This window comes from Pezoporus flaviventris, unplaced genomic scaffold (genome assembly GCF_033815535.1).
Source record: "Pezoporus flaviventris isolate CSIRO_AGI_PZ_B2104156 unplaced genomic scaffold, CSIRO_AGI_Pfla_v1 ptg000001l, whole genome shotgun sequence".
Lineage (NCBI taxonomy): Eukaryota > Metazoa > Chordata > Aves > Psittaciformes > Psittacidae > Pezoporus > Pezoporus flaviventris.
In genome coordinates this window covers 47,188,479-47,214,774 of record NW_026892549.1, presented here as the reverse complement: position 1 = coordinate 47,214,774, position 26,296 = coordinate 47,188,479, and the positions used below count along the sequence as shown (strand labels likewise).

Here is a 26,296-nt window from a genome sequence, read left to right as displayed (position 1 = left end):
CTGTGTTTGAGAGGGTTTTTAATCCATTTTAATTCCTCCAACATCTAGAATATATTTAGAAGTAAAGCAGAAAATACACTTCAGTGCTCACTTAAAAGAGTTTCTTCCTATGCTTCTCACAAATTTTTTCATCACAGTTTTCTAGCAAATCTTTGAATAAATAACCACATGAGTTGATGATGATCCTCTTTGACCAGATAATGCAAAGCTATCCAGTCTATCAGGCTGAGTCAAACATTATCCATCCACTTTATCATGCTTAGGCTTAACACTCTTGCTAATACAGCTGGTTCGTTCATGTCTGGTACCATAGAAGTAGTAGGAGTTTCAACAGCAGCACCGTCCTGTTTGCTTGTTTCACTGGATATAGAAGAAGATGTCTGAGATGGTGTCCCAAGAAAAAGGGGAGGTCGCTTCAGCTTTACTACACAGTTGCTTAGGGGCTTCTTAGACATTGCGATCTTGAATGTTGCTTGATGTGGTGTCCCATTGTCAGCACTCTGCCTTCTGCAGGGTGCCTGGGAATTGCTGGGCACTGCTGGGCACGTTGTGGAATACAGTTTCAGAAGCTACTCTGTGCAGTGCCACATTTTCAGTGTTGGGTCTTTTCAGAGTCACTGCAGAACACGAAACATGGCAAGCAGCTGCCTTATGAGGCTGAATTCTTGACTTTGATATGGGTACTTGTTGAGGGACCTGAGAATCTAATTGGCTTGGGCCCCACTTTACATGGTGAATAGCCTTCCTCTTCAGTAAAGTTGATTAATCGTCTGTAAAACAAAGAACTTCAGTGAAAGAAACTAATTATGTACAGAAATTATTCTTTTATAACACTGCTATTAGACAGCCAAATGCAACAGCCATCCACAAACCTGAAGTGCTTTTAATTTCTGCATGTTATGGTATCATTTATGGTTCCTAACTGTTCATCGCTGCAATCAGTGATGAATACTACCATGATAAGTAATGTTACTTATGTAATATTTACCAGTATAAGTAATATTACACACTAAAAACTGCGAGAGATACAGTGCACAAACAGCTGAGTGAAAATCAATGAGAAAAAGTTGGAAGAGTTAAGAGAAAGAAAAGACTAAAAAGCTACAGATTCCATCAGATACAAAGTCCACTAAATACTGGTCTGATGTGGTGTAAGTTATCTACAAAAATGTAAGACCCACTTGCACATAAAGACAAGATGTAGCATTCCACATTATGCAGTTTGAGAAAAAGACAAGATGTAGCATTCCACATTATGTAGTTTGAGAAAATAAGAAAGATATTTCTGCTTTCTCCCTCCCCCATTTCTTTTCAATGCAAATGATTATGGATAATCCTTCAAGAGAAAATGTTCATATACAAAACAAAGCACCTACATAAGAAAGCCTATGGAGTCTCATGGCAACTCTAATTGGCAGCAGTTTTTAAAGTATTACATATACGCTGTTTCTCAGTGTTGGCAAAGAAGATACCTAGAAGATTTTAATTCCTCATGGAAATAATAAATGATGCCACAGAAATTCAGGTCATGCTAAAACAGCTGAACCGGATGTTAGAAAATCTGAAACCCAACGAAACAAAAACTAGACCAGACCAGGTCAGAGGGATGATCAGTAAATACCAATAATTTTTTGAGAGATGAAGAAGAAGCGGGGAAGGAAAGAACATGGAGGCCAATTTAAATGCAAATGCATTTAAAAATAAAACAAAAGCTTTCAAACTGCGGCTCTGTTGATGGCTCCTACGTGGGGGAAAGCTACTAAAGCCCTGAAGTAGAAGAAAGAACATGTTTCAATCGGATCATATCTAGATTTTCAGCTGACAAAGAAAAGCTGTAATTTTAATTGACCTGATTGTTAGGAATGAAAAAACTTTTAGCTGGCAGGTCAGTACTGTAAACAGGCTATGAGCTGTGAGAGACACTGACAAACAGCTTAGAAGATACTCTACAAAAGTACTGATACTCTTCAGGGTACCTGCATTTTGGACTTTTAAAGATCTGTGAAATGTCACAGGGATTCATACAAAAGAATAAACAGTATCTGAGAGTAATATTTCTTCTTATTGCTCTTGCAAAACTGTTACTTGGTGACACTGTTCAAACAGAAAGCCTGCAAATACCCAAGTACTTATTACAAGGATTCTGGGGAGTTCTTCCTCAGAGCCACAAGATGAGAATGGATTCTCAATATCTGCACATTACAGACCAAAAGAACCACTAAAATGAAAAGGAAAGGTTAAACGTTCAAAGATTTTGTTCTCTAAGAGTAGCAATGAGGTACAGGTAAAACAGAATCAGTAACTAGGTTCATTTAGAGTATTCCAAGACACTGTATGGTCTCACCAGGACCACTGCTGCATGTCAGGAGTTTTAGCTGAAACCTAAATGCAGCATTTTGGGAGGGAAGAAATTGTGCTATATATCTGCTCTATTTTAAGCCACCTAGGCAAATCAGTGTACCTCTTACGAACTGGAGGCATATGATGCAAACTGGCTTCCAAAGGGCATTCTTCAAGAGTCCAACATTCTATCAGCTCCTGAGGTACTCTCCAGTAGCTGATACCTGCATTTTAAAGGGACATTCTATTGATTAGCTGAGGGAACATAGTGTTATCTGTACATACACCTGACTAAATGAACGTATGTATTTTATTACGTAGAATTTCAGCTTTGAATCTCTGCTGACACGAGTGTTATTTACAGCCAGTGTGGTTCCAGGGCTTCCACCAGAGTGCCCAATGCTAGCAGGCTATCACCCCTTGCATGTGGTAGCTCTTACTACATCTATTCATTCATGTAAACTCATTCAAGTCACCTTCTTGGAACAACCCTTAAGACCTTCTCCCCACTGTCCCCAAATAGCCACTACTACAGAATATTTTACAGCACGTCACTTACTGAATGAGTGAAAACATATGCAGAATCTTTATTACAGTAAATTGGCAAATATTTTTATCTTTATATAAAAAAGTAATACTACTGAAATAAAAAAATAAAGAAATAAAAAAAAAAGAAATAAATAATACTCTACCTCTCCCATCCCAGGCACTGAAAGCATCCATCATCTTTCTTAAGTCAGGTACTGAATAATAGCTCCAGATGTATTGGATGTTATTTCCAGCTTCTCTAGAAATATTGTTTTACAGGTAATAGTGATGTGATAAATCTGGCTAAGTCCTTACAAATGTACACTGTTGAAATGCATTAAGTCTTTTTACCAAATCCTAACTATAGCAACTTAATAGTAAATATTTTGTAAAGTAAATGTTACTTAAGTTTCATTCATACAAAAGGTTCCAAACAGCCATCCTTCTATGATCTGTATGCCTCTAAACACTGCTAAAAATGGGTATTCATGAAAGAATAGATGTTCATAAAAGAATAATTACAAAATTAATGATGTAAAATTTATTCTTCTGCATCTCAATCATTTATTCAAAGGGAAAACACAGGAGGAGGACAGATACCTGATGTTATGTGTTCGCATACTCTTGGAATAAATATTTATGTTCCCAGCCTGAATTTAGGAAAATTTACATCTTAATTATAAAGATGAAACATCAAAAGCTCTACTGTAATCATACACAGATACACATAAAGATATACAGTGAAGCACACTAAGTGGGACTAAAAGAAAGGCAAACTGCTTCCAGACACTCGTAAGTACAGGTCTACCAATAACTTATAATTACTGTCATAAAAATACATTAATAGTGTAGTAGAAAGATACATGTTCTAGAAAGAATTATAACCATTTTCCTTCATCTTCAGTTCTTTTTGGTGTTAAATATTTCTTCCAGCTGCCTAAAAAGACCGTAAAATACTATTACATGAATCATGACCAACATTGTGAATATTTCTGCAACTTTTTCTGGATGGACATTCATTCACTGTATTTAGTGTAAATATCATCCTAAATTAGAAAGTAATTTTAAATGGTTGAGACATTTTAAAAAATAGCAAGTAAAACATAATGAGAACTTAGAGCAACAGCATGCTAGCCACCTTCTGTGGACTCTCAAATTCTTGTACTCCATGCTTAGTTGTTAATCTTTGTTTATTTGTTTAATGTGACCACTGTATTGGGCAGCTGTTTTCGAAGCTGGAAAGAATCTGATTCCTTTCACAGATTTATAGTACATTAATGCTGTATTATGCTACATATAATACTATTTAGATATTATGTGAGTGTTCATCCTCACTTCATACTGCTTTCATGTGTTTGACAGTCATCTTACCTTTTGTAAATGCTTTTATGATTAATTTTTGTTCCCAGCTCTGTATTAACTGCATCAGTCCCATCAGCTTTTGTGGCATACACACCAATAATTTTACTTTCACAGCTTGCTCCAGAAGTGTTGAGATAGTGCAGGACCCAAACTGTGGGCTTGGTACAAACCAAATCATAAGAGTCACAGAAATCTAACAAAGCCTGGGGAAGAAAAAAAAGAGAAAAAAGAAAATAAAAAATACCAAATATTAATAAGAATACAATGGTTTTAGTTGAATAAGCTTTCATATTTAAGTTTTCTTAACTGACTGGTGAAATCTGTGATGCAAATTAAGGAGGTGGTTTATCCAGAATAATGTCTGCAATATTTCTCATCTGATGTTACAGAGAATATTGTAAAACTAGGAGAAAGTCACAGAAATTAAAGGCATGGCAGATCCCTAATATGGAGAAAAACTTAAAGACCTGGAAGTATTTTATACTTTTCAAAAGGAAATGAGTAAGGGAGAATGTGAAATATGCGGAACAGTAGCTTACTAAGAGAACACAGATGACTGTCATGACTAACACAGACCTGGTAATATGAGTTAATTTCTGATCAGCAAATTAGAATTAGCTTTTAAGTTACAATACTTTAAAAACAGACAAACCCTAGGGTTTTAAATAATACATTCACTTATTTCTTGTTCTAAAAAAATGGCAAAGTACATTTGTATTCTGAGTTTCAGGATGAATTTGTAAAATTGAAAAAAGGCCAAACCCACAAACATCCTGAAGGGATCAAATCTAATCACAAGTAAAATTTGAAGGCATACAGGGAGCTAATGTTGTCCCTATTGCGCAAGTTCTCCAGCAGACTTGCAAGTAAACAGAGTCAATTTAAACTGTTGCTGTATTGCAATGGGAAAAGCTTAATTTAACATGTCCTTAACTACTGTGGCTGCATTATCAACTCTTAAGTTTCCTTAACCTAAACCTTTGAATTTACTGATGATTAAACATGGTAATTAAGAAGTGCTAACTTTCATATATTACAGTTTTAGTATCTGATGCTAATGAATGATGTGGATTAGAGAGCAGATCTTTAAAAATGTAAGAAATGTCAAGACCTTTTTAAGCTCCATATTTGACTTTAAAGAATATGTCTCCATTTCATTGGCCAAATGGTCAGACAGACTGTATGGGTAAGGGATGCCAAAATAATCTGCTTCCTCCTGCAGTGCAGTTCGAGTTTGTTCATCTTCAGGAATCCGAACTTCTCCATGCAGATAATCCAAAAGATATTTAAACAGTCTTCCATCTCGGTCAATTACACATGCTCCTGAAAACATAAATTATTTGAAATACTGCTTCCAGCAAGAGAAGCCGGACTACCAAATCATCAAGTAAAGCCTTTATATAAAGTTTCTGTACTAGTTTTACCTACTTAGGAGGAGTAAGTTTACTGTCTCTGTTCTTTTAAAACTACTATTTCATTTCCCTGGAATATTTGTTATTTGAAGATAAGATTCTCAGTGCAGTAAACATTTCTTTGGAATTTCGGTGAAATCACCGATCTGCATAGGACCATGCCAACATACAACCTCAGCTGTATTGCACTTCACTTAAAATGCTGAAATCTAATTCTGGATGCATTTCTAATTCTAACTGCAGATACATCTTTTCTTGCTATTGCAGAGTTTGGGTTTTTTCCCCAGTTTTGGATCTAGGCAACTAAGAGTGTTAAAATTAGCATCAGCTCCAGCACACATCTAGTCCAGCCTTCCCTGAATATTGCTCTTTTTCTCTCCTTTGCCTGCTAGGCTAAAGGACCACAATGGAAACTGACCAGACTACATGCAGCTGCATACAGTGGGCTGTTTACTGCAACTGAAAGATGGCAGCAAAACCCTGCCTAGAAAAATGTCAAACATTTCAGATATTTTAAACAGTCAAAAGCATACAACAAGGAATTACTGTATCTATCATATCTTTAAGCTGGACATATTTTGGCAGGATTTCCAAGTCACAAACAAGTGTGAAATTTGACCTATGAATAGTTTATTCAAGCTTTCCTATTAAGCCATGGTAGTGAAATATGCAATCTTTACCAGGTAAAGAAGTATTCTGAATCAACGATTGGACCCAAATCTCCTTATGTAATGAACAGAGCAAGGTGTCTCTGGAGAATATAGGGGTTCATAAACTTCAGTTTCATATTTTTACTGAAGAAATACATTCCAAAGCCCCAGTTTGGTCTGGGTCAAGACACAGTAAGCACTGTACAAACATGAGTAGTGTTGTGAAATCCAGATTAATTACCCCTAAATCACGCACACTTAATCGTTTTACATCCTGGAATTAAAGAAGCCAACTGATGCTCAGCAGATTGAAAAAGAGATATACTGTAAAATGCAAAAGTATATACAAAAGCATGTATTTGCCACAGAGCTCCCTGATCAGAATCATATTTACAGCTTGAACATACTTACCTGACTCATCCACTTTTAGAGGAAAGCGTCCACTAAACATAGAAGCTAGCATTGAATCCTTAAAACGGCATAAAGACTCAAGCCTGGCTGTGTACAAACATCCCTGCACATTAAGTTGTAGAATACCCTGGCCATCTTCAGTCTTGTCCCCTTCCATTGCATTTGCAAATGACGATGCTAATTGTGAGCTATTCAAACCTGAAACAGATATAAACAGAAGAAAACCTAATGCCAGTTAAGACTGGAAGTGGATGAGCTCAGTTCTCAGATGTTTTTACGCAGCAATATAGTAAATCAGCTTTGAAAACCGTTCAGGAGATATATTGTTGTACATAGCCAAATATTCTACACCTTTACGATAAAAAACTATGGCATTTTAGGAAACACAAAAGTTGCTTCTGACACAACTATGTAAGCAGAATTTCATGGTGAGAACATGTGAGAAGAGCACTGGAGGGACATTCTGGGAAATCTTGCTTCGAGTATAGTTCACAGCACTGAACATGCAGTAATTCTGCACGAAAACCGACTTCTTTAAAGTCCAACCTTTAATTAGGGATGCTTTAACTAGTTGTTGAAGCTGTCACATCATTCATGCCACATTGCCAATAAATACTCGTGCCTGCCTTGAGCTCCCTGCAGAGGGGGCCCCTGTCAGGGCAGAAAAGGGTGGCACAAGAAGCAAAAGAAAGTTTTTTAAACTTTTTTTATTTTTTAAAGGTTTTTTGGGGAGGACGGGGGATGTTCTGGTTAGTTTGTGGGTTTGGTTTCTTTTTTTGGGGGGTGGGGTAGAGCACGCCCTTTAAGGGTTAATGACTTGCTACGCGGCTTCCGCCCGGGCATCTGCTTTGACCCGCGGCGCAATAGGCCGCTGGTGGGGCGCTTACCTACGCCACCTCTTCCCGCGGCCCGGCCGCCTTGCTGGGTCGCCTCCCCGGGCCTGGAGCGAGCGGGGCCCCCGTGGTTCCGCAAAATGGCGGCTGGGCGGTAGGAAGGGCCAGGCGGGAGCCGAGCGGGGAGAGGAGAAGAGAAGAGAGGGGCTTCCCTGCTCGCGGTCTGGCGGGTCAGCCGCCTCTAGGGGCGCCCACGGCCCCGCTGGCCCTGCCTCCCCCGCTTAGCTCGGAGGGGTCCCTCAGGCACGGCGTTGGTGTCCTGGGGCTGACCCATGTAAACTCGGCTATTCTGTAAGGTGGAAGCCTTTCCTATTAATCTTACTAATTTTTATTTATTACAAGTAAATGTTTACTCGGGTGGGTTTGACTCAGTTGTGTTTCCTGTAGTTTCAATAGTATCACAGCTTGAGCTGTTCTAACCCATAGTGTTCCCGTTTTACTTCAGAGGCCTCAAACCCTTTCTGGTTAGTTCGGGCTGCGACACCACCTTTGGCCCGAGGTGGAAGCCCAGATATGGGCGCAGGTTTCTCCTGTTCCTGTGCATCTCGAGTAGCAGCACTGAGATTGGGTGATTTCAGAAGGGTGATATGCTGGTACATGCTCCGAGTTAAGATGGAAAAGTCTGCTTTGGTTAAAATAGGCAGCAATGGCAGAAAAAAAGTAGCCTCAGGTCAGCTGGTGTTTTCTGCCCTGCTTTGACAAGACTGCTCGTCCCTTTGAGCAGACTAACTTGCCATCTGTGTGCCAGTAGCAGTCTCTTTAGTTCTGATATATACAAGTGCAGGCATTGTAGCTTCTAATTTGCTTTCATGCTGCTTGCCTATGAAACCGGGCGGTTCTGCTGCAGACTTCCGTACGTTTTTCAGAGCAAATTTTATGCATTAGAACGGCACAGAAAAAGAGAGTCGAGGTGCTTCACCCCAATATAGCCGTTTCACAAAGACGTGCAGAAGCAGTGTCCCATTAAATTGTCTGTGTCTGACATATGGTTGGCTTGCTCACCAAAATGAAGGCACAAATAATGGAAAGGTAATGGAAATTAGATTCTCACTATGCTTTTGTCTCAGCCTCATTATGCCAAGTTTCTGTACAGGTGAGGCAGCTGTATTTCCCAAAAATAAATTTAAAAAAAAACCAACAAACTAACAAAAAGTTTGGAACATTATGTGTAATTCCTGCTTAACTTTGTAATCAGATAGAGAAAAATTTGTTTTTTGTCATAACATATCCCTGTGGATACAAATGCCAAATAACAAGTAGTTCCTGTAAGCTTTCTGGAAAGCATAGGCTATTATATGTTTAGAAGACACAGTAAGAAGTAACTAAATCCCAAATGTCAGCAATATATTTTAATTGCTATCCGAGGTCCAATAAAAATCCGGTTATTTAGCTGTACACTTTACATACAAGAAACGTACCTATATTAAATAGTTTATCTGTATTTACATAGCAAATTAGCTCAGTCATAGCTGTAATTCATGTTGATTTTCATCCTGTATTGTCCTGGGTTTTTACTCATTGACATTTTGTTACCACATTTAAGGTATTTAAAATTTCAACTGCAAGCTCATTTGCTACAGGGTCAAATTAAAGGATGAGTTAACAGTCACAGAACAGCTGCTGTTATAGCTGTGCAGCTTGCTGTATTCTGGTGTGTTACTACATTTTGATTTTTGAGAATACGTAAATATTTATAAGCTACTGTGGTTTCAGTTAATATTTAGGAGCATAGACTTGTAATTCAGACTTCAGTCAAGTGAAGGACATTGAAGGGAGAGCCATCTGAATCATACTGCATCTGGTATTATTTAGATGGCTCGTAAAAACAGAGAGGAGAATTTATCTTTGAAATTGTGTACTCTGAGTGATCACTTGCTACTTAGAACTCACTTTTTTATCTTAATGCTGATTTGCATTGGTATGGCAGTTAAAGCTACAGTAAATATATACTTCACTTTTTTAGCAACTAACCATGCTACAGTTGCAGAGCTTAAATGGCCTGCCACAAGCACCGTGGCTCTCCTGTGCTCTCTGAACAGTTCTTGGCTAAGAATGCACCCAGAAGCCAGGTCCTTAATGCTTAATATCTAATTAATTAAATAAACACACAAGTTACAAGATGCCACTGAATGTGATACAGACTGATAATTCATGGATGTTGGATTTACTATAACCTAAGTAAAAATAGGTATAATAGATATTTTTGTGGAATAATAGTGTCTGGTTTAGGTGTATCTTAGTAAGGATATAATGTCTGTTGTCCCTACTCTCTGTGAATAGTTCATAAACAGCAGTTGTCATGTTACCATATGCTGTAAGATTAACCTCCAAATTTTCTCATTGTAAAACATTCACTTAATGAAGTTGCAGCTTCCTGTGCTTGTTTTCTCCTTGTGTTAGTCAGTATATGTACACAAACAATGCAGTATGTTTTGGACCTCACATTTAACTATGTGAAATATCATTACTATTCAAGGTCAGTACAGCATGTATTTGGTATAGATGCATGTGGCATAACAAACCTGCATGAGCAAACTGCCTTTTCAGCTACATGTTCTTGGGAAGTGAACATGGTGACTTTGTTTTGTTTTTCACTAATTTCCAAAGGAAGCCAGGCTTACACACATCCTCTGTGTATTTGTGTTTCAATTTGCTAATTTCAGTCAGATCTTACAGAGGGGAAAAGGCATTAAGAAATGGATTTTCATTAAGCTTCTGCAAAAAAAGGGTGCGATTAGAGGAAGGTATGGTCTTAATACTATGCTTAAGGAAAAACTGTAGCACAAGCTCAAGTCTTGTTAGACATCAGAGAATCTGCAGAGGGAGGAGATGTTCTACATAATCTACACAGCAGTGCTTTAGTAATAACTCATGCTTTACTGGACCCTATGGAATTAATTCTTCCACCAAGATTCTTCTCAGAGATGGATTTGCAGGTATGTAGTAAGATACAATTTCAATACAACACTTCCCACATGGTTAGGGCTTCTGCAGCAGGTCTGCCTCTGCACGTCTTTCTTTGACTACATCTCATTTCTGTTTATTTTAATGACCAGTCATAGGATCCCAAATGCCCCAAAACCAGAATTCCGCTCTTAATACATGTTTAAGATTTACAGGCTGTGAAACTTGGCAGTGCTTTAAGCTCTTCCCCATTTTGAGCAGCTGGCAATTAACTAGAGATTTTTACATGTGAAATGTTACAGTATGGGAGTTCATCAGTGTAGTTTAAAGGAAAGTATGACCACAGGTGGAAACGCAGTAATTCACATTTTGCTTTAAATTTATTGCCCGCAGTAGTGACATAAACATTAAATGGAAGCAAATTGGCAATTGCCCCTGCAGGACTTGGGACTGTTGTAAAACTGGAGGAAATGAAAACTTATGATTGGCTCTGGAGGAAAACACTGCCTTCTGGAAAGAATAAGGAGGTAAAGCTTTATTTGATTGGTTTTCTATTTTTAAAGTTATGTAAGGTTATTTGCTCTTCTATTTGGCCAGACTTTTACAGTGGCTACAGTCTCTTCCAAGTTGCCTGGTAAGGGGAAATGTACCAAAGGCATATAAGGAGTGCTGGATCAAATCTGTTTTAAGGGGATTGCTTAGAAGTACAGGGTTTGCAGCTTCAGGGCTACACTGGGAAACCATGTCATGTATCATATAATTAAAGAATATATATTAAAGAATATATATAAAGAATATAAGAAAAGAGGGACTCTCCAGATGCTGTTTGTAGCAGATTGTGAAAATCGTAAGTTGATAAAGACACATTCTCAAGTAATGCCACTGATGCTTATGTATGCTTTCTTTGATTTACTTTATAGCATATTGTAATGTTAGCATGTGGAAAGGTAAGATTTTAATGATGGTTACTGCATTATGGAACATAATGCTTTATTTCAACGTTCCACATCTATAAATCATCAAGTAAATTAAAACTCTAATTCTCTTGAGATTTTCACAAACCCATTTACTATTAATTTGTGGATTTCTGGATCAATATTAAGAATTAATGTCCACCTGAGCTAATGGGAGGACTGGGCCACTGGAAATGAATGTATGTGAAGGGAGTGTTAAAGAGCAAAGGCCTTTGGGCTCAGAACACATTTTGAGGAAAGGCATTTTATTAGACTAAAATACTTCCTTGCAATTCCCAGTCCTAATATTACCTGAACCAAACTAAAAGTGGGTTTGCTCACATTCTAACATCGGAGACTCCTACCCTTACAAGTTGGTAAGTATGCAGGCAGCCTGCATACTTGCTATAATATATTGGTTTTTAAATTTAGTAAATTAAATTTAAAAAGTTGTTTTCATAACTGTCTTGATGTCTGTCTATTCATTTTTTGTCATTTCATCTATTACTAATAGCTAAAGATCAGCCAGAAGTTTTAACTTTCCACTGAGAAGGAATTACGTGGCTTTCTCCTTTTAACCTAAAGGAACTCTTTGAACGGAAAGCGTAGTACTGTCAAAATCTGACAAGTGGACTATCCGTAGTTCCCTACTCTCTTCATCACAGCATACTGAGATTGATGCTAAGTGTTTACACAATTAATACTTAGGGTTTTAACATTATTAATGGTTGCTATTTAAAATGGTTTTGCAAAGACACGCAGTTGAAGAGTTACATACATCCCACTCCTTTTTAAAAAACACTAAAAGAACTAGAACTGTGGATTAAAGGTTAGTAACTTAGCATATCCCATTTCTGACGAGAAATGGCTGTAATCGCATGTATGTAAGAGTACCCATGAACTATTCTAACATGGGCGATTTTGCATGTACGCGACAAAACCACTACAGCACCTTTCCTGTTTTATCAGCAAAGCATCAGGAAAGGTGAATGCTGGTCGTGGTATAAATCCAGCTGTAGATACGGGCTGGGTTTGTATCCATCCTAGCTGTGTGTTTTACCTTCGAATTATGAAGCACAGTGTTACTGATTCTCGGGTAGTTTTGTCATCTTTTCCGGCTTTCCCGTGTTGTTTTATTAAGACGTTGCACGGTGGCTTAATTCTGAGCAACGCTCCATCCAACATGAAACGCGGGCACGGTCTGTTTGCAGGTGCAGGGCCGCGCTCTGTCCCCTGAGGCCTGACTAGGACAGTTTTCTCCCCCGCCGGCCGCGAGGCCCGTCAGCAGCGGTTGGGCCCAATGGAGCGGCTGCCGCCCAACGGCCGTTGGCGGGCGCGCAGCCGTTGGCGGCGCCTGCGGCGAGGCAGGAGGTGGCGTCCTCGAGCTGGGTCTCGCCTGTGGGGCCGGGAGGGACCCGAGGGTCGGCGGGCGGCGGCGGAAGTGGGCTCTGCTGTTTGCTTAAATTTGTAGCATTTTCAGTGCGCTTTGTTTAGCTGCTTCGAATTAAAATCGGTCCTGAGGAAGAGCAAGCTGGTATGGTCCTATTGTGAAGGGATAGAACTTTGTGGTTTTTCCCTTTTAAGTGTAAACTCCAGTAGATAGCTTGAGGGAATGGACAAACTCAAAAATCCGTGATCCTTTTTAGTCTTCATGGTTATTAAATATTTTGCCACTCTGTCATAATGTAACTTAAGTCTCGAGCAATTCATTAACCTGACTGAATTGATTGAACAGAGGTAAAGACTGAAGCAATTTTCTCAGCTTCAGAGATGACAAATCCTGGTAAGAGATAATGAAACTTAAATTTTTAAAGTGTGAGAAAGATCATGTATTATTTGGACATTCCCTTTGACAATGTACAGGTCCATTCCGATGATGGATAAAAAAGCAAATGTGAAGTCATCTATCATTTTCACCTCCGATGCTGTTAAAGGACACATGAAGAACAGGGATGGAAAATTAAGAGCTGCAAAATGGAATACTTCCTTAGCATCTAAAATTAAGACTAAGTTAATAAGTAAGTCCTATTAAAATAAAACCAAAGCCGTCTACTGTACTTAGAGTGTATGCCTTCAAGAGTAGTAGCAGTTGTATTTAACATGATCTGCTGAATTTCTGCCTTAATGCAGAGAATTTTAGGAGAGTTTGACACAACACATGATTGTAAGTTGTTTTATTTATCCAATTCTCTGACCATTTTATCATAGAATCATAGAATGGTTTAGTTGGAAGGGACCTTGAAGATCATCCAGTTCCAGCCCGCTGCCATGCACAGGGACACCTTCCACAAGACGAGGGTGCTCCAAGCCCTGTTCAACCTGGCCTTGAACACTGACAGGGATGGGGCAGCCACTGCTTCTCTGGGCACCCTGTGCCAACACTTCAGCACCCTCACTGTAAAGATTTTCTTCCTAATGTCTGATTTTCAGTGCTTGCTCTTTGGCACATACTGTCTTGGTAATATGCAGTGTCACTGGGGGTGAAAAGTAAAATATGAGCAGGCAGGTTTTCATTAGGATAATGGAGAGTATGTTTCTGATTTTAATATTTTTTCTTTCTGTTGTCAGAACTCATGTTTATGCTTAAAATGTTTGAACTGTTTCATTTGTAAAATGCCTATTTGGTTTTTAGATATTTGGAAACATTTTTACACCTGTGAAACTATAAATTTTTAAACACTTTCTTCTTAAAATAACCTTATTGAAAAAAAATCCAGATTAGAGCAGAATCCCTGCATGAAATAAACTTGAACATGAAGCTGACAGAGCAGTCATCAGAATGACAGCCAGCGGAAACAGTTTTATATTAGGAAGTACTATTGTTCCACCAAAACCTACAGATGGAAATGTCATTATACAGTGATAATTAATGCAGAGAGGGCCTGCACTGAAGCTGTTGAAAATAATTATTTTGTCTCCTTTAGATAACTCATCTGTGTTAAAAGTATCTTTAAAACAAAATAATAAAGCATTAGCTGTGGCTTTGAGCATGGAGAAGGAAAATTCTCGGAAGCTAAAGAATGAGAACATCCTTCTTCAGAAGGACATAGAAAAGCTCCAGCTTCATAATATCTTCCTTCGTCGAAAACTAAGTTCTTTGGTATGCTGCAAATAATGTGATTTAAACTTAAATCAGCTAAACCAAGCTCTTTTTTTTTTTTTTTAACTTAATATTGCTTCTTAAAATGGTGATTTAAAAAATATACACCTCAGATCTGTGAAGTTGTCTCATCTGGTAGCATTCATGTTTGATAATGCTGTCGTGGAATTTTTTGGTACTAACTGTTTTGTCCATGAGTGTATATGTCTATCCATAGCTATTTTAGTGTCAATGTCTCCTTTATATTTAGTGATATTGAGATGGTATTAAAAATGAGTTTGTGCTCAACTGAGTGTTAAAAATAATACAACACAGATTCACCTCTAGATCTTGTCTTAAGTCAGAAACCACTTAAAATACATCTATTTAAAATTGCTTTTTTTCTTTTACATGCAGAATACAACTCTTATAGAAATAGAAGCATTTTTGAATTATAAGCTCTTAAATGCAATAGAAATAAGCAGTCTTTCTGAGGTAAGATTTTTTCACACTATTACCATATTGAACTCACTTTTCAGGATAATATATTCAAAGGATCTAAATGAGTTCAATGTTCAAAATATTTAAGTATTTTAAAACATTTACCACAGTTCCTTAAAACTTGGGATGAAACCCCAGTCTAGTGAAATCAGAAATCAATTAAATTTTGCTGTTGCTTGCAGTAAAAATTTAGGATTTAATCTTGTTTACAAAGTATCTGAAAGTTAAATATCAGCCCTGATGAAGTCATGTGGTTAAAAAAAAACAACCAAAGCATAGCACTTCAGTATGTGGCATTCTTCACCAATGAACGAGCTACTTGCTTTCTTTGCTTAGTGCTGCAATTAATATGTTGCATGTGGAAACTTCTCTAGAAAACATAATCCATATTATTCCTTGTGTCATGGCAAAATTACAGTTGATTTTAAAAAAACTAATTTTATAGTCTGTTCTGCCGTTGCTTAGAGTTGCTCTGTGTTTCTATATGTATAATACGGTTTGTGTTAGTTACAGCTAAGTTTTAGAAAGTCTTCACATTGTTTGGGATGCAGGTAGGTTACAGGTTCTGATAAGTTTTGCTACAAAGTATTTTGTTTAAAATTACTCTCTCTGTTTGAATATCATACATCTCTCATCAGTACTTCTGGTTTTTGGCCATATTTATTTTTCCTCCTGTGAATGTTACTGATACTTAAAACATAAGAGAATGTTCAACTGTTTCTGTTCCCCACTGTTCTTCTTTTGGTTCTTCAGAGTTATCTTCTGTCAGCTGGTCCAAGTAGCCCTACTGATGACGAGTTCAAGGGTACCTGTCGGTCTGCTAGGTAGGTGGTTGTATTAAATGCGGAATTTGGTAAGTGACTGTGGGGTTTTTTTACAGCTAATCTTTGTATATTGTCCTAAAAATTTTTGAGGTAATGGGAAACAATTTCCAGTCTAATTCAGAAATTACCTATTTGCAACTTGGAATTTATATAGAGAGCAGTAGACAAAAGTTGTGTTTTAATAGCTTGCTGTTTTTGTCGTGGGATCTCCCCAGCACAAAGCAGGATTCTCTATCATTAAAAAATATATATTTGCCCCTGACTTAGAACCAGATTGCATACTAGAGTTCTTTGTTTTCTGCTTTTATATATTATTAAGGAAATGTTTTAAATGATTGAATGTTATGACATAAACTATAATAAAATTCTTCAAAGTAAAATTTCCTCTTTTCAGATCTCTAAAATTGCCAGTGAAGCTTCCTTTAAAAGCCACAGCTAATGCAAAACAGCAAGATAGACCTTCTGTGTGTGAATTACCAAATTCTCATAAGTGTACCACTGTTTTGCCAAAGGAAATGCATTCAGATCAAGTCAAGTTTGCATTATCATTGCCTTCTGGTACAAATAATCAAAAGTTAATTGAAATAGACTCAGTGGAAACAACCATTGACAAAAATATATTTTTTAAAGGTATGTTGTATTTCTGTACAGGTGATTTATTTCTCAGAGCTATATGAGAATTAGTATTTAATAATTCATTACTTGAAGTGTGATACGGAAGGTATAGTAAGATTCTTAAACTGTAATAAACTAACAAAAAAATGGAATTCTCACCCATAAGTAAAGGTGTGCTGACAGTCGCTTGTAGAAGAATGTTCATTGAAATAACACAGCTGAAATGTAACAAAATTGATGTGAACAGAATAAATTTAGTAAGATAACCAAAGATGAACTGTATTTGTTATAGAAAAATACCTTTGTATTTACAGACAATTTCAAAAATCCAACACAGGTAAAATATAAAGTTAGCTCTAGTTAATGAAATTTTTAAGGACCAACCACAGAATGTGTGTATTCAGTTAAAAAAAGTTTGTAATTTTCCATGCTTCTGGTCCAACTTTCCATAATCTTATTCTGATAACTATACTCCAGCCTTTCTTTCCCCAAGCTGTTAAAATTTTTCTTTTTGCAGAAAATCAATTACACACCGAACTAACTTGCGATAGTGCCCTCCTGACTCATGTCAAAAATACACAATCTCTAAGACAGCCTGAGGAACTTACAAAACAACACAATGATAGTTCATTGCCACTCAGTGGAAATGTGACTGAAAGGAAGAAAGACAAAGAACTTCGTAAGTCAACAACTAAACCTAATATAAAGGATTTTGATAAAAAATGTAGCTCAGATAATCTGCTGTTCCATGGTATCAACAGCAGCAGCAACACTAATGATACGAATTTGCAGGACAGTTCAAGTGACTCATCTCGCGTTATTCCTTCAGCTCTTAAATTTAACAATGAAAGCAGGACAGATTTTAAGAAGCTGCTTTTGACTGATAAGATGAAGCGTGAAGAAACTGTTTATGGTGCAGATATGGAGTTGACTGCCAGTGATGCAGGAGAACTACTTGCAGTTACAGTGAAAGATAAAGATAAGTTACACCAAAATAAAAATTTTAATGCCAATTCTGATGATAAAATATTAGCAAATTTCAGAAAAGTAAAATATTCTAAGAAGGATAAAGAGAAAATTAAAAGCAAGACTGAAGTCCATTCAGATTTGTATGCAGAAGAGAGGCACACAAGGGCTGACAGCAGTGAAGTTTCAAAAACTACCGAGTCACAAACTCAGCTATTCCAAAATCAGACAGAACAGCTACCTACAAGAAATCCTGTAGGGAAGGTGAGTTTGCCAAATACCAGCAAAGATTGTCAAGCACAAAATTGCCCAAGTGAAGCTAAATATACTTGGAGGACAGACCAAGTTAACTTAAGGAGTCCAAGAAAACAGGAGACAGATAAAGAAACTTGCCCAGAAACATTTAAAGACATGGAAAGCAAAATACAAAAAGCAGACTCAAACTCATCTATTAACCAGATCACACCAGAAGTTTACTGTGCTGAAAATTTACCATTCCAAGATAACACTTCTAATGTATTGCCTTTACAGTTGGACTTTCTGCATGCAAATGAAAAACACAGCAGCCCAAAAATAAACAGGAAGACTTTTCAAACCCCTTCTAAAATCAACACAGCAAAATACTGTAGAAAGGAAAATGGGAAATGTGGAGGATATATTTCAAAAAAGTCTCAAACAGACATAGACCAACATGACAGCAAAAGAAAACAAGACCAGAAGAACATCATAAAGAGAAAATACAACAACAAAAGAAGTCACAGCCAAAGTGAAGAAACTGAAAGTGACAGCATTCATAAAATTACTCAGAAAGCAGACCAAAAACTTAGACATTTTTCGCCAGGCAGATTAAAGGGTACGTTGGCAAAGGCTAGCCGAAAAGCATTTATAATACCAAAAGAAAATCATACACAGTTCTCACTTCATAAAAATGAAGCACTAAAAAATCATTTGCATGCAGATGCTGTTCCTGGAAATAAAATAACTGAAACTCCGAAAATGGAAGCAGCTTTAGTTACTCAGAATGGTGTAGCTATGAATACACCACAAGATAAAGAGCTAGTTGATGATGATGCTAATATGTTAAAGAAAGTAGATTCCTCATCAGCAGCACATAAACAGCCTCAGATTAGTAATTCTCCTGATAATCGGGTAAAGTGCAAACAGAGGTTTAGTTCTGATACTACTGAGACCAGACCAGAAATAAATTATTCCAAGGATCTTGATCAGGGGCCACAGAATAGCTTGGATGACCAGGAAGTCCCTCATGGGATAGATTCCTTTATGATCAAGTTAAAGGCCACAGTTCAAAAATCAGAAGTTTTTGACTTCTTACCTGTCAAGTGTTCTAGGAATATGCCATTAAATGTAGATAGCTTTTTCCAGGAAGGTCTTTCCAGTGTGGAGCTCCCAGTTCTTGATAACCACAGTGGTTCCATGAACTTCTCAATACTGAAAAACTCTGAAACCAGTGGGGAAAATGATCATAATAAAGCACTGGATGCTGGAAAAGCAGAACAAAAAATGGATCAAATTTCTAAAGAGACTCACAAAAAGACTCTGACACCTTGGCATGGTATGTGAATGGGTGAGAAAAAAAAGTAGCATTTTGAATTAGGTAGTGCCTGAAATAGTGGTAAGTTGTCTTCTTTGAATTCTATCCTACTCTTACTGCTTGCTTAGAGTGGATAAAACGGAGTTTAAAACGGTAGGACTGAAAATTACCAAAAATATTCATACTCTATATTGATTACCAGTCATTGTGGGAACTAATATCCTTGTTACTTTTCAATATATTCCAAGATGACATTTAGTTGTGCAGATGTAAGTAGTCAACATTCTTGAAGAGCAATTATAGTTGGAGCATTTTTCAAAGAATGTGATGGAATTCAGAAAGTTTGAGATAGAAAGATGCAATAGATGGAGCTTTTGTACAAGGGTAATAAGAGTGAACTGTACACTCTTCCCTTCATAAACGGAGAACATAGCTGGACTTTAAGAGTTCATTTGTATTTCTTCAGAAACACTGCAATTCAACAGGAATTCTGAGATCTAATAAAAAGTACTTTAAGCAGGCTTTCTATAGAACCTACCCATGAGCAAACTATCATGAGACAACCTCTTTATTAAGTAAGATATATTGAGAAAAGAAACTTTAGTGTAGTCTGAATGATAGGTTTAGATTCTTCTGTAATATAACAAAATTACTGTAATGGAGCTAAAAGAATGTATGTCTAAACATCTGTGCTAAAGTTTAAACATGCTTTAGAATGTAGCTTTGAAGGTTCCTGTCACGAGTGGTCTATTTCGTAAACATTTATTCCCAACAGGTTCCCGTTTACTTCATTGTCTCTGAAAATGTCCCAACACCTAGACTGTTTCCTGGCTCAAAATTAATGGTTTGAATCCCAGACTATCAAGCAAATACTGCCTTGGCTTCTTTTGAATACTAGGACACAATGGCCAAAAAAATAAAATCTACTGTTTTACATGACCACAGAATAGGAATACCGGCAGAATTAGACCATTGTGCAAGGTATTAGTCCTGGTAATTTGTAGTTGCATTTTCTCATCTTTGATTCCTTCTTTGGAAAGTAGAAGAAGGATGCCATAATTGTATTAGCTTTACAGATATATTAGTAAACCCTTGTGATCAGCAGTATCAAAAGACTACTGTCATAAAAAGCAAGCCAGTCATTTGATCTTCATCCATTTAAGCATAGTTCAAAAATCAGTTCATTTTTCATTCTGTATCCAGATCTGTATCTTGAATGAAAAGAAAGCTAGGAAATGCCAGACTCGCTGATGAAGACAGGCTGAGGAAGTTGGGGCTGTTCAGCCTGGAGAAGAGAAGGCTGCGTGGAGATCTCATAGCAGCCTTCCAGTATCTGAAGGGGGCCTATAGGGATGCTGGGAAGGGACTCTTCATTAGGGACTGTAATGATAGGACAAGGGGTAACGGGTTAAAACTTAAACAGGGGAAGTTTAGATTGGATATAAGAAGGAAATTCTTTCCTCTTAGGGTGGTGAGGCACTGGAATGGGTTGCCCAGGGAGGTTGTGAATGCTCCATCCCTGGCAGTGTTCAAGACCAGGTTGGACGAGGCCTTGGGTGATATGATTTAGCGTAAGGTGTCCCTGCCCATGGCAGGGGGGGTGGAACTAGATGATCTTAAGGTCCTTTCCAACCCTAACGATTCTATGATTCTATGATGCCAGCTCTTCTGATCACTACCTTGATCTGTACTTAGAAATATACCCTGAAAGTCTCCTGTGATGAAAGTCTCTATATAATTAGATCTATATGAACATAAATATTCATGCAGGCATTCTGCTTTCTTAAATAATGCAGGCTTACAGATGTCTCAAAACTCTTCGTGCTTAAAAGAATCTGAACTGATCTCTGACCTTAAGCTTTAGGAAAAGCTTGGAGTAACAGTTTACTTTCACTTTAAAACCAGTACAAATGAAGATCTTAAAGCCAAACTTGGGAGGTTTTTCATAATCAGAGAGCCCTCTTGTTTGCACCAAATGAGCATTGCTCTTCTTTGACAAACTCCTTCAAAGACAGTGCTTTTTCTTTTGCCTTCATAAATCAGGTGGGATTTGCTGCAAGCTGGGCAAAGTCACCTTAATATGTCTCTCAGAAGTTAGCAGAAATACTCTGACTTGACGTCTCTGCTTAACACATTTCAGAAAACTGTTGGTGAAATAATCACTCTTACCCAGTGAGATATTTTACTTGATCTCGGTACAGAATTCTACTACAGAGTAGTAGAATTCAGCTTTATCATCTTGACCATCAGTTAAGAGTGTGTATGCTAGGTTGGGCAAAGCCTTTAGATGCTATAATAAAGAAAGTCTTCACTTTTTGACATTTTATTAGTGTGAAGATAAGCACAACAAAAAGTTCATCTTTTATCCCATATGTCTGTGAATTTATTCTATGAGATAAATAGCATCCGTTTGCTGCCACAAAGAATTTAAGGTAAAGCATTCAAACTTGGGAAGTGAAGAGTGTTTTAAATTTAGTTCCTTTGAAAAACTATATACCAAACATTCTCATATGGATGCAGTAAATCTAAACCTTGACCTATATCAGTGAGGAATGTACACTCTTTGAAGAACTTTTAAGGAATAAACAGATTAAGATTATTTATTTCATCTTGGATTGCTGTCTGCATTAAATCTTAGTGTTTTTCAGAGACTATGATCAATAAATGGGTTAGAACTTTTCAAAGTGTGGGCTAACAAATAATTTCAGTATTTGTCCCAAGTTATCAAAATACTTGTTTAGTCTGGCATTCTGAATTGTCTTAAAGGGATTACAGAAAGCTGAAACAAATAGTACTACTTCTACCAAGGTTGTTTGTTCTTTTTCAAGGAGTATTCCTCTTGGGCATATTCAGTGGCTCAAAATATGAGGCATTGTAAACAGTTTGGTAGTGTACTGTTTTGAAGATAAGGAGGCCCACTTAATCACCTTGCTATGTTCTTTTTTATGCATATGTGCCCCAAGAGCAGGCTTAAAATTGGAAAATGCAGGACTAGAGAATGCTTATACAGGTTGCATCTTTATATTGTACATGTATGCCCCCTGCCCTGCATTCAAGGTCATGAGCTGTGTGCAGTTCTGTCTTTTTAAATGCAATAACTCTTGGGAGTTCTAAGCCATTGGCTGCAAATTATGGTGCTTATGGGGCTTAAAATGTCCCAAGAGCCATAGCAGACCTCAAACAGCTCCAAATCTGGGTAGGCTGAAAGCTGTTGTAGTTGCCTTTCCTTTGATCATCTATCCATTTTCATTGCGCATCTTTAGAGTAAGACCGGTAACCAAAGTACCTGAATTAATAAAAACATTTTTAAATAAGTATGAATTGAAAGTTTACTCAGTTCTGAAAGTACTTAAAGTGAGGCATCTACACTTCTGTATTCACAGGAAGAAAGGTCTTGCAAGATGTTACAAATACTAGTATACAATCTCACACTTCTTCACCTAAATCCTGCAAAACCTTAAAAGAAAACTCAGTAGCACCATCTAGACGAACAAGAGCCAGTATTTGCTACAAAGAACCCAGACTAAACAGGTAGGTTTATGTAAATTAGGGCTTTTGTGCTTTTGGTTTTTTTGAGTACCTACCTGTCTTGAAATAAAGATTTGCTATTAAAACCCCCAAATAAACAGCTGAACTATTTCTTTCACATACCTCTTTTGGAAAGATTCTTCAGTGTTGATACCTGTTAGTGTGGCAGGATCTCCAAGTGCTGAAGTAAGACACCAACATATGAATTAGCATATAATGTAACATTTAAATATAGCATATAACATTTGATACTAGTAGTGAATAAGTGAATTCTTAATACATAATACATGATATAAACCCTTTTACAGGCAGATAATGTAAATGTTAAATGTAAGCTTGTACCACAGTAATGTCCTTGTAATATTGTCAAGTGGCAAGATAATTTATGCACTAATAATATATAATGCAGTCATTTTGCTTTAACTTGCTGTGTCTAATATAAGAAATACTTTCGAGTTTAAGATATTTTAATTCCATTATTAGTTACTTAACTCTCAGTGTTCTTAGCAGATTTACTGGCACAGGATTTACAACTGTTAAAAGATAACACATAAATTTTGTAATAATTATTAAAATTTAAAACAGGATTTTAAAGCCAAGCCTCCATTAGGAAAACAAATATAGTTGCATTTACATGAATACATGTAAATCCCAGTGGACCTTTAGGTTGATTATTTCTGAGTATGTTTTGAGAGTTTCTTGCCACTGAGTCGGTTGGGGTTTTTTATTTGGTTTGGTTGATTTGGTTTGGGGTTTTGTTTACGTAAAATATTAAGGAAAAATTAAGCTGTGTTTTGTGTGTATTAGCAGAATGCATATTCGTGAGGTAAAGACAATATTAAAATTTCCCCATAATAGTGTTGAGACTGCAAGGATTATAGCAACTTCATGACAAAGGTTTAAAAGGAGTATGTCTTTTTTTTTTTTTTGAAAAAAATTATTGTATGTTCTTATACACACCCAAAATATTTTTGTTTACCTCTGTAAGGAAGCAATAAACTGCAGCCATGAGGCTGAGGACATATAGGAGCTAAAAGTAATGTAGGAAGTGTCTTTTCACTTTACTGCTGGCTTTTCAGAAATATTTATGCCACATAGCTTGTAAAAGAAATGCACAGGGATTAGAGTTACGGTTTTATTTTACTAATTGAACTGAATACTAAATGCTGTAATATTATGATGTTTATACAGTCTCCTCTTATACCCAACAATGGTAAGGTTCTGTACTTCTGGAGAGAGTCAGTACTTAACAACAGAAAAAAAGTGTGGATGTCACTCAAGATTTTAGATTCCTGTCTCCTATTTATATTTGATTTTCAGGTATACTATCCTGAATGGATGATGTTAAGCTTTTGGTATAAATAATTTTTGAGTTTTTTTCTTCTAGGGAATGGAGTTACAGTTCCATATTAATATGATACAGGACACATAAAAAGACTACTATATTTAGCATTTGTTTGGAAAATATCCGTGCCTTGCTATTTCAGACACATTTCCATAAATTTAATTTCTTTAGTGTATCAAGCTTTCACTGAAAGTATTTACCATTTGGAATTGGTAGTATAATTGTAGTTACATAGGTGCTCTGTGATATTCATACATTGTCTTTTATTTCTTTTGTTTACAGCAAATTAAGGCGTGGGGATCAGTTTACAGATACACAATTTCTGAATTCTCCAGTCTATAAAGTAAAAAAAAGGAGCTTTAAAAGTAAATCCAAATTGATTTGAAGAAAAGCAAATTGCCTTTATGAACAATTCTTCTAAAATGGGTACAATTTTTGAACTATATCTATATGGTTAGCTGTATAGAGTGTTTATTGTTCTTTGATTAGTGAAAGTCTTCAGGTATGGAATTTCCTGGAAAGGAGTCTATATAAGGAACACTTTACTGAGGAAGGCAAACACTGAGGTTAGGCTTCACTATATTTTTCATTTCTGATCACCAGTTTATAATTCTGTTCAAAGGGCTTGCAGCACTTCTTAATTTGTAAGAAAATTGTATGTTTTAATGAGAACCAAAAATAAATCACCTTTGGGAATTTTAATGTGAGTTTTTTCATACTTACCATGAGTAAATGCTGGTTGGAACAGACACAAGCATCCCAAATTTTGATTTATCTACTGAAATAGTTGGAGACAGTCCCTTTTAATGTGCGTGTGTGTGTATATTTGTGTGTGTGATAGTTGACTTTCGGATTTGACAGAATCATACTGATATTTGAATGAGGAAGTCTCATCTTGAGGAACAGCAGAGAGAAGTCTTGTGTCCAGAGTTTGTGCTGGAGGCAGCCAGAAAGAAAAGAGCCCTGCAGTAGAAATTTTTATACTTTTTCCAAAGGCATTCACTGTTGAAACTTCCAGAGACCAGACCTTTGGTTAGCTATTCCTTTCGTGTGTTATGGTACACCTCTTTATAAGAGATGTAACTGATATTCTTAAATGCATAATATAGTCTTAAAAATACCAAACCAAACTGTACTCTTTGTACTTCATTGTAGCTCCTATTGTACCCTGGGAAGCTGTTGGAGAAAATAGTCCTGGAAACTGTTTCCACACGTTAAAGACAAGAAGATGATTGGGAGTAGTTCTCATTGATTTACAAAGGGGAAATGATGCTTTATTAACCCATTGGTGTTCTGCTGTGAGAAAACTAGGTTGGTGGGTGAGAGCAGTAGATGTTGTGTTTGTCTCAACTTTAGTAAGGCTTTTGACATTGTCTCTGACAAAACTCCACAGACAAGCTGACAAAGTATCTATTAGTTAAGTGCAATATGAGGTGGATTGAAAACTGGATGAACCACTGGTCCCAAAGGGTTGTGATCAGCAGCATCCAGTTTGCCTCCGGCTGGAGGCAAAATACTAGAGCTCCCTTGGGTTTCACACTGGGGCCAGTACTGTTTAATATAATTATTAACAACCTGTATAATGAAACAGAGTTCAGACTACACAGATTTGCAGTGGATACAAAAATGGGCGGAGTGTCTGAAACACTAGATGGTTCCATTGCCATTCAAATGAACCTGGACAGCCTGGAGAAATGGGGCAAGAGGAATCTCATGAAACTCAGCAAGGGGAGCTGATGTCTTTCTCCTGTGAGATACCAGAATTTCAGCTGCATATTTTGACAGAAAAAAAACAATTCGTACATGGAAAGCTAGATACAGCTTTCAGGTGGGTCCCTTCTACATGTAGGTCTTAAACTTTAACCATAAGCAGTAAAGGGGCACAAAAGCATTATTTACAGGTTTTTGTTGTGGGTTTTGTTTTGTTTTGTTTTGTAATGAGATTCTGTAGCTCCAAGGCAGTTTCCCAAAGATCCTGTTGTGGGGGTTGGAATGTATCAAAGCTGGCAATTAAGAGTGACCATGGGAAGGAGGAACTTTAGTAGGCAGTTAAGAGTGACCTGTCCCTGACTGGTATTTGGAAGATGTTGGAACTGGCAAGAAACAAGGACGACGGAACTGGAAAGAGGATGTCGATAAGAAAATCAGATAGACCTTTCACCTGATGTAACCGCAAGGCAAACACAGATGGGTTTTGCTAATTGCTTTGAAGCATACAGATATCGTGTAATCTTTTCAATAAATGATCCAGCTTGCACTCTACTTCTGGGTCCGTGCCTCCATCCTCACATCCTGTAGAACATTCCATATATGAATTTGGAGTTAAATATTCCACTAGCAAGGTAGTTTACAAAGGGGGCCTTATCCCCTAAACAGAGCTTGTCTAGCTGTGGTCACCAGTTCCAGAGAGCATGCAAAGATTGTAAATGTACA

The 26,296-nt window shown here is 37.1% G+C and overlaps 2 protein-coding genes across 6 annotated transcripts; one reads left to right on the top strand and one right to left on the bottom strand.

Moving 5' to 3' along the window:
* Positions 1-12,698, bottom strand: KCTD18 (potassium channel tetramerization domain containing 18). The gene is given in 10 exon segments (XM_061456680.1): positions 1-275; positions 278-554; positions 556-652; positions 654-770; positions 2,462-2,564; positions 3,033-3,127; positions 4,240-4,433; positions 5,342-5,553; positions 6,704-6,901; positions 12,514-12,698. Coding segments are annotated over 9 exon segments (1,290 nt in total). The 5' UTR covers positions 6,861-6,901; positions 12,514-12,698; the 3' UTR covers positions 1-237.
* On the top strand, positions 9,953-24,565 carry SGO2 (shugoshin 2). Of its 5 annotated transcripts, XM_061456558.1 has the most exons (10): positions 9,953-10,532; positions 10,894-11,027; positions 13,317-13,471; positions 14,378-14,553; positions 14,950-15,027; positions 15,787-15,857; positions 16,252-16,487; positions 16,990-19,011; positions 22,374-22,521; positions 24,146-24,565. In XM_061456558.1, exons 2-10 carry the CDS (start codon positions 10,981-10,983, stop codon positions 24,246-24,248), a joined length of 3,036 nt encoding a protein of 1,011 aa, XP_061312542.1. In that variant the 5' UTR covers positions 9,953-10,532; positions 10,894-10,980; the 3' UTR covers positions 24,249-24,565. The 5 variants fall into 5 exon arrangements, 4 of the variants coding, with proteins under 4 accessions (XP_061312542.1, XP_061312565.1, XP_061312534.1 ...); XM_061456581.1 differs by lacking the exons at positions 9,953-10,532; positions 10,894-11,027 and adding an exon at positions 12,730-12,824 and having other exon boundaries at positions 16,990-18,291; XM_061456550.1 differs by lacking the exons at positions 9,953-10,532; positions 10,894-11,027 and adding an exon at positions 12,730-12,824.
* Positions 24,566-26,296: the final 1,731 nt, after the last annotated feature.